This window comes from Octopus bimaculoides, chromosome 6 (genome assembly GCF_001194135.2).
Source record: "Octopus bimaculoides isolate UCB-OBI-ISO-001 chromosome 6, ASM119413v2, whole genome shotgun sequence".
Lineage (NCBI taxonomy): Eukaryota > Metazoa > Mollusca > Cephalopoda > Octopoda > Octopodidae > Octopus > Octopus bimaculoides.
In genome coordinates, this window is record NC_068986.1 from 96625381 (window position 1) to 96634679 (window position 9299).

At 39.4% G+C, this 9299-nt stretch overlaps 1 protein-coding gene across 1 annotated transcript in view; it reads left to right on the forward strand.

The window, feature by feature from the left end:
* The window catches only part of LOC106879555 (transmembrane protein 132E), a 185391-nt gene that overhangs the window by 122882 nt on the left and 53210 nt on the right, over positions 1–9299 (forward strand). The window contains exon 3 of the mRNA XM_014929189.2: positions 6547–7405. Coding sequence (XP_014784675.1) covers positions 6547–7405 — 859 coding nt within the window. The remainder of the gene's footprint in view (positions 1–6546; positions 7406–9299) is intronic.

A 9299-nucleotide genomic window follows, 5' to 3' on the forward strand; every position in this document is an offset into this window, starting at 1 on the left:
CATTTTAACAGATATATTTACCAAAATTACATAAAAATATCTTGAAATGCTAAACAGTAAATTCATTCAATAAAACGCCATTGGATTCAACCATGGCCTCCAGACGACTTCAGAATCTCCTGCAACTCTTCTGGACAGTTTCCTTGTTTAAGTTGGTGAATGCTGCTATAATCCTTGCCTTCAGTTCATCTTTGGTGTTACAAGCAGTTTTGTTGGTCTTTCGCTCAACTGTACCCCATGCATAATAATCAAGGGGGTTGCAGTCTAGGGAGTTAGGTGGCCAGATGTTAGGGGTGATGTGGTCGCAGAAATTGTCTGACAGCCATAGCTGGGTTCTCCTGCTTGTGTGGTTACCAAATTGCAGAACTATGATATGTCATTTATGGCAGAAGAGTTCAACATATTTATTTTTTGGACAAGATGAGGTTTTAGACAGGAGATGCAAACTCTAAGTGTGGGTGTATTAGAGCCATATATAGCTTTAAATAGATAGATGGTGAATGGCTTACAAAAGTCTTACTGAGTGATGCTAAGACACCTTTGGCTTTTTTTGATGATTTTAGAAATATTGTTCCTTCAATGCATATCATTGTTGACAATAATATCTAGGTCACATTTAGGAGTAGACTCAAGTTTGATGTTGTGGAGAGAGAAAATAAAGTTTGGGGTTTTCCTTCTAAAGTGTATAGCAGTGTACTTGTCTACAGTCAGCTCAAATTGCTAGTCAGCAATCCATTGCTGCATTGAGTCCAGGTCAGATTGCAATAAAGATCTACAACATATGGGATCTGTTCTTTTTATCTCCTGTTCAGCTTAACCCTTTAGCATTCAAATTATTCTCTCAAATGCAATGCTTATTTATTCACACTGTTTTAAAATATTATTTTATTGTCTCATAGCATCAAGATTTTGAATATCTGATTGTGTATTTGTAAAATGACATTGTAGGGAAGGTGTAAGAGGTCAGATCTGATTGGTTTGAACATAAAATAGAGAGAAAATTTGGACCGGATATAACCAGTTTAAATGCTAAAGGGTTAATGTTGTCTGTGTATTTTAACACAGTAACATGCTTCAAGTTGGCATCTATTTCATTAATGTATACAACTAATAACATGAAGTGAGGATTGCTCTAAGCATTTTAATTTATTAAATGTTCATAGAACATGATTATCTGTATAGGAACATCAAACTATGTTAACTACAAACACATGCTTGTGTTAATTTCTATATTTAAATATTCCTATGGCTTTAATTAAAACGCAGTCAAGTTCTTTCGAGGTGAATACAAGGAAGAGGTTGGCAAACCAAGACGTTTTAAGCTTACTTTACTCAATTCACTTAGTTATATTTGATCAGTTGAAGTGGTGATCAATCAATGGTCATGATGTGTTTGTTTGGTAGGAAACTGTTATCCCACTGGCCTAGCAGTTAAGGTGTCCATTCATGATCATAATGCTGTGGTTCAGTTCTTCATCTGGTGTCAGGCTGTTTCTTTGAATGAAGCACTTCATTTCTCATTACTCCAATTTACTCTGCTCAAACGAGTACCATTAGCTGGGGTTTTAATCTTCCAGTGAACTGGCATCTCATTTGAATGGGGGAAGGGATTCCTGTTGTTCCAGCCACTTATACATCTTTGAAATTGGGATAAGCTCCAACTGAATGAGTTTCAGAAAGATTTTAACATTTGTCTATGTATACATATATCTGTGTGTGTGTATACACGCATGCACACACACACACACACACACACACACACACACACACATGTATTAAATGTTTACAAGGTAAAGGTTGACAGTGACTTGACTTTGAAGTTCCACCTTGCTCACTTTTGTCAGGCTGTGCTATCCTTGGCTTATTTTTGACTTCATACAGTCTTTGGGAGTTTTTTTTTGGGGGGGGGGTTAGGTGGAGTTTTGTGAAATGGTAATTAGGTGTGATGTAGGGAAGTAGATGTATAGGGAGGAGGATAGGTGGGAAGTATGTATTTGTAGGTGGCTTTATAGAAAGCTGTTGTGAGGAGATTTTGTTTGATTTGATGTGGGAATTGTGTTATTGTTTAGGGTTCAGTCAAGCATGGAAGAAACTGTGTAAACAGGTCTGTTTAATTCACTTCACTTGTTGTCCATGCTTCTTTCTTAATATTGTCCTTCTTCATTCACATTTTACATTGATCATCCTTCTCAGTTATCAAATTATCTCTCCTTCTCAACTATCATTCATCTTTCATTCAACCCATACACCACATCTGCTCTCCCCTAATTCTTTTGTAACCTCTACTCAACCACATTCTCTGTCTCCATTCCTATTCACTTTCTTGTACCTTGAGGGTTCACCCTAACACTTCATCACCACTATTTTGTCTCTTTACTCTTCCAGCCCAGTTACTCATGCCAACTCTTCTGTAATGTATGTTGCTTCTCTACAACAAGGAACCTGTTCTGTTCTGGGCCCCTCCTCTCATACTTTACCCCATCATCTCCTAGCATAAGATCACCATATTCACACACATACGCACACACACACACACACACACACACAGAGTTATAAACATTTATATGGGTAAATACATATAGATACAGGCATGTCTGTGTGACTCAGGAGAAATTTTTTTGTGTTAATAAAACCAGCTTGTACATTTATTTCTCTACTAATCTGGTATTTGGATCATAACTTAACAAAGGGATTTTGCATGACAGAAGGTTTTGATTTCAATTCAAGCACTTTAAAATAGAAGGGATTTTTATCAGACTGTCAGACAGACTGTCTGACAGACTGTCTCAAGTAGGGTTTTTACCAAAATATTAAACAGTCCCTTCCTCTTTGACAAAAGTGTGCCAATTTATAGCATTAAGGCTGCCGCCACACTTTTCATGTGTTAAATCGGATTTACTCTTTAAGGTCTCCTTTTTTTTCTTTCACATAAACAACCTAATCTGTTTTATTAATCAATCCTTCTCTACTTCTGATGATCTCCCCCACCTTTGCTCTTTTTCCTTTACTGAGGTTCCTCTGTTGTGCCTTTCATCTTAATCCACTCCACTCTTTATTTTAATCCCTTAACTAATGTCACCACCACCACCACCACTGCCATCCATCCATACTAATCAAACTGACTTAAAGCAGTGTGCTTGTACAAGTGAGAGGCTGGAAGTCAGGTAATAAGAGTGTAATTAACACCACCACCACTGCTGTTGCTGTACCACTACACAAACATTAGACCCACAGTCAATTCCTAACATTACCACTGTCGTCACTTATTCCAACAACGACCATGAGCCAATGAGAGAGCCTCTATATGGTTACTCATTCAGTTAGAAAAAACAGCTAGATCACCATCAGATCACACCCTACTATCTTAAAAAAATGAAGGACACATTGGACGATGTAGTCCTATATACTCTTTGGCTGGAGAAAATGGTATCGTTGCCAGTGCCGATGGACTGGCTCCTGTGCAGGTGGCACATAAAATACACCATTTCGAGCATGGCCGTCACCAGTACTGCCTGACTGGCCCTCGTGCTGGTGGCACGTAAAAGCACCCACTACACTCTCGGAGTGGTTGGCGTTAGGAAGGGCATCCAGCTGTAGAAACTCTGCCAAATCAGATTGGAGCCTGGTGTCGCCTCCTGGTCCACCAGTCCTCAGTTAAATCGTCCAACCCATGCTAGCATGGAAAGCGGACGTTAAACAACGATGATGATGATGATGATGGTCGTGGTTAGACTACCTTAAATCATAGATCTGTTAACTAAGGACTGAAATAGGGTTAAACAACAACACTACCATCTAAATACAAACCTAATCAAGTCCTGTCAGCTGTTTTCTCAGAAGATAATTAATTTTTCTTCCTCCTCTACCACCCACCTATATAACATGGAGCCTTAATCCTAAGCAGAGATGGTGATGGTAGTAGTAGAGGTAGGATACACCTGTGCACTACTTATGTAGGGGAAGGTAGAATTATATCACAGGGGCCACTAGTTTTGTTCAGCAGCTGCTGTCTTTTTGTCTCTCCTTTTGATAGCTTATTGTTGTTGGTGGTGGGTTGGTAATTCATGGCAGTGGTGGTGGTGGTGGTGGTGGTGGTGGTGTCGGTACTTGGGGCAGAGTTCATGACAGCGGTAGCAATGGTTGTATCTAGCACTGATCAAGCAAACCTATAGTTAAAGTCATTCCAGTCCTAACTATTCTGTGGTTTCATATACCTGGAACTGCATTATTTAAAGGATCCATTTTTAAAGACTATTGGATCTGATACAATAGAATTTGGCTGCGATTTCTAGCTGGTCTCCCTTGTTGGCTCACTTGTATCTCCCTTGTTGGATCACTATATAATGGTGATGATAGTAGTGGTGGTGGTGGTGGTGGCGGCGGCGGTGGTGGTGATTGATGTTGGAGGTTGTCGTTTAGCTCCAGGTCGACTTCAGACCAAGAAGACTTATAGCAGGCAGGTGGCAGATTTGCATGATCCACAGATGCATCATTCAGATATATCATTACTGCCACCTGGTTGCTGTCCAAACTATGCTCTCAAACATGCAGTGGTTTATCATAGGGAGTACCATCTGGTCATCTGGTTCCTCCAACCTGAGTCTTTTAAACATGGTAGGGTATCAGTCCTACACCCAAATCTTCAACCAGGCTTAGGACAGGCTATGACAGGGTTATTTGGAATATGCAGTGATATATTTTCAGTGTTGCTCATTTTTCATGCCTCTTAATATTATCAACACAGATCCAGTAAACCTATGACTAAGGGCTTTAACCATTCCTGCTATAACCATCCTGACTTTTATTTGGACACAGTGTATCTAGGACTACATTATTCATGTGTCCTTCCTTTTTAAGATTGTAAAATTAATTTGAGTGAGATTCAGCTAGTATTTCTAGCAGGTTTAGTGATCAAGTGGGAACTCTCTTGTTGGTTGTCTTCATGTTTTAAAATGAGCTATGTGTGATTTTAGGGACATTTGGCTGCTATTTCTGACAAAGAGAGATCTATTAGAAATAGCAGAGGTTCCCATATTGGGTTGTAACATGGTTGTAGATTCTGATGATAACCGCAGTGGGGACAAGCAGAAAAGGTGCAGATGACCAGATGACCAGAGTTTGATAGTTACTGTTCCTCTGTGATTATCATCTCAGTAAAGTGTTTCGCCTAATGAAGTTATTGATATTGTTACTTTATACAGAAGTCCTTTTCATATATGCTTAGACTGAGTAGAAGGGAAGGACAGAAACAGGCATCTTGCAGTAAAGTAGATACATGGCTACCTCGGTGGGAGAGAGAAGAGATAGAGGAGGAAGGGTGAGAGAGGAGACATAGAGGGGGAAGGAGAGAGAGAAGAGAAGAATGAAGATAGTGAAAATGTGATGCGGGGTACACCCAAGTTACAGAGAGATGTATATAAGTGAGGTAGGACCAAGGATTGGATAGGGTGAGTGGATGGGTTAGTTCACAAGATTACAAAAGGAGAGTGGGAGGTGTGTGTGCATTTCATACACACATAATTTTTCTCGTCTGCCCGTAAAGCCTTTTCTGTTTGTTTTCCTGTCTTGTTTTTTGTCCGCCACTACATTCCTCCATGGCTAGATTTAATTTGCGTATACAAATTTAATCTGCGATCCATGGGACGAGCCGTTTTAACGATGCGTCCTGCCCGAAGCTCGTCAAAACGCCGGTGTTAAAACGTGGGTAGCTGATGAAGTAGAATGTTCTCTATGTGGCTCGTGTGTTTTCTCATCTACGTTTGTTTGCAATGTCCTGTACCCAGATATGCACCTATACATACAGGTGGATGTCGGTATGCACATACCTGTACATATATATGCATATACTCATTTACTATTTGTTTATATATATATATATATATATATATATATATATATATATATATATATATATATATATATAGTTGAAATTTACAGAAAAACAAAGGACAAAGACAGGTGTATAAACAACAAGCAGGTGTTTGACGCTCGGGAAGGTGAGAAAGTCTTTTATGTTTCAAGCCTATGCTCTTCAACAGGAAGGAACACAAGGAAATAAACAGAGAGAGAATAAAAAAACTTGTGGAGTTAGTAGTCAATCATGTATATATATATACATACACACACACACACATGCACATACACACATGATGGGTTTCGTCCAGTTTCTGCCTACCAAATCCTCTCATAAGGCTTTGGTTGGTTTGGGGTTATGGTAGAAAACACTTGTCCAAGGTGCCATGCAGTGGTTGGGAAGCAAACTTCTTACCTCATAGCTATGTCTATGCTTATTTCTGTTTAAGCATTTATCTAAATGGTCATCTGTTTGTTAATCTACTTATATATCTGAGATTTATTAAAAATTTTTTTTTGCTTGTCCAACCAGTGGTCTTTGCATCATCATCATCATCATCATCATCATCATCATTGTTGTCGTTGTTATCATCCTTGTCATCATCATCATCACTATCATCATCATTGTCATTATCACTATCATTGTCATTGCTAATGCATTCATAAGCCTTTTCCTATTTTATTCTTTTTCAGTGAGTGGAGTTGATATCAGGTTAAAAAACCCCAATGATGGTTACTTCCTGAAATTTCAACATCACAGTCCCCAGACACAGCAAGAATCATTGATAATAACAGAACCAACAGGAGAATTACCTGTGGTGCAGGCACAGCTGGGGCCTTTCTTCTCTGAGAAGCCCATTCCCAGACACCTTCTGGACACATCAACATACAATGACTCAAACATTCTTGACCGTTTCACAATGGATGGGCGAGACATCAGCGTCCACTTGGTCTCCTCAAAAATCACACCAGACAGCCCCATGTTGCAAATCCTCATCCATGCTGGAATGATGAATTATGGTAATGGTGGGAATGATCGAGGGGACAGTGGAGGTGTTGGTGGTTCTTCATCTGGCAAACAGACAGCGCTACTGCTGTCGACGTTTCCGTCGAGGCGTCGTTGGTGTGGGCAGGTGTTCGTGCAGCATCTTGACGATGAGCTGACCGCAGCCTGCCTACTCAACGACAAGTACAACGGTTGCGTGGCCGGTGTGGAGGTGCCTGAGGAGTGGTGGGTATCACCAAACAAAACAACAGTCACTGTCTACTATACAGTGACTGGCATCAACAAGAATGAGGAGTGTGGAAATCCCGCATATGTTTCCGGTGCAGCATTACAAATCAACGCCTCGGATGCTGCAGCTGAGATAGTTACAGAGAACCGACGCTACCTGACCACCCTCTCACTTTCATCCAACGAGGAAGAGTACAAAGACATAGAAGAAAAGCATGTCATTATCTCTGTCCCCACAGCAACCTACCGTCCAGGATCGCTGTTCTATGTTCCGATTAAATTGGAAGCTGACTCTGATGTCCAAGTATTTGTGATTCGGTGAGTACTTATCTGAATTTTGATACATTTATCAAACCCTATCTCAGGGGCTGTATTGTTATATGTGTATGTATGTATACATGTGTGTCTGCATATTATTATACATGTGTGTGTTTATGTAAATGTGTGTGTGTGTGATCAAAATCACTGTTACCATCATCATCAACATTTAATGTCCGTTTTCCATGCTGGTATGAGTTAGATGACTTGACAGGAACTGGCATGGTCAGGGGCTGCACCAAGTTCCATATTCTGTTTTGGGCTTGCTTTCAATGGCTGAATGTCCTTTCTAATGCCAACCACTTTACAGAATGTACTGAGTGCTTTGTTAGTGACACCATCACCAGTGTTTTTTATGTGGTACCAATGCTTTTTTACACACAACTTTTTAACACACCAATGCTTTTTTACATGGCAGCTTGGTTTTGGGATCTCAATTCTGATGTGGGTGGATCTTCTTGAGTACAGCAATGAGCTGCATATTTTAGTCCCCTTTCATCTCCTTTATAAGGCTTAGTGTTTTGAGATCAGCCTTCAATACTTTGTCCTATGTTTCCTGGGTCTCCCTCTTCCACAACTTTCCACCACTTTAAGTAATCGACATTTCTTTAAGCAACTGTCCTCATCCATCTGCATCACATAACCAAACCAGCACAGTCTCCTCTCTTATACACTGCATATAATTCCTCTTATGCCCAAATTCTCTCTCAGTACATCAGTGCTCTGTCACACATGTACACTGACATCACACATCTAGCAGAACACACCAGCTTTGTTCCTTCCCAGCCTTCACATATCCTCTACATTCTGGTCTCACATCTGATTACCATACAGCATCACAGTTCATACACATGCATCATACAATCTTCCCTTCACTCAGAGAGATAGACCTTTAGTTGCCAACAGAGGTAAAAGTTATTTGAACTTTCGCCATCTTATTCTTATTCTAGCAATTGCACTTTCTGTACAATTTCCTCCACCGCTAATTAGGTTACCTTGGTAGCAAAAATTATCTACAACTTCTAGAGTCACTGGGACATTTGAGGAAATCAGTTTCCATGGATCTGTGGTCTTCATGGCTCCCGTTCATCTTACACACAGATGCATGCACAGGTGCATACACACACACACACAACTAGACAGGCATGGAACACTTACATTCAAAACTCTGAGTTTCTTGACAGTAATTTATTTGATACCCTTTGTTGTTCTTCAACTGTTGCATGTTTAAAATAGGAGAGAAAAAAAACCCATTGATGTTAAGCCAAAGGCCATCAATGAGTTGTTTGATCATTCAAGAAGACCAACCCTTCAAGATGTGACTATGAGACTTTGGTAAAAAAAAAAAAATAACCCTCAATGTGTTCATGTATGATTGAGATCAAAATAAAATAAAACAATATATTAAAGTATGGTAAAATAAAGAAAATTTTAAAAATTAATTAAAATTAAAAATTTAAAAATAAAAATTAGTAATTGAGTATGAAAACTGATACTCTAAGTAGATGATTTATTGAAAAGAGAAGTGATAACAGCCACACTGCTTGAAGCAAGTGACTTTCATTGGTGCAATTGTGAACAAACACACACACACACACACACACACACACACACACACACATATATGCATACACTAGTGTGGCTTCTTTCAGTTTCCATTTACGAAATGCTCTCACAGGTCTAGTGCTTGGAGCTATAATAGAAACTAATGCTTGGAAATATACTAGAAGACACTTGCTCAAGATGGATCACAGTGGGATTGAATCCAAAACGACTTGATTGCACAGGGAACTTCTTAACCACACATCCAATTAGATGCTTGCATTTAAATTTTATGCATACATACACATGTAGTGATGATGATATATGTATATATATATATATATATATATAT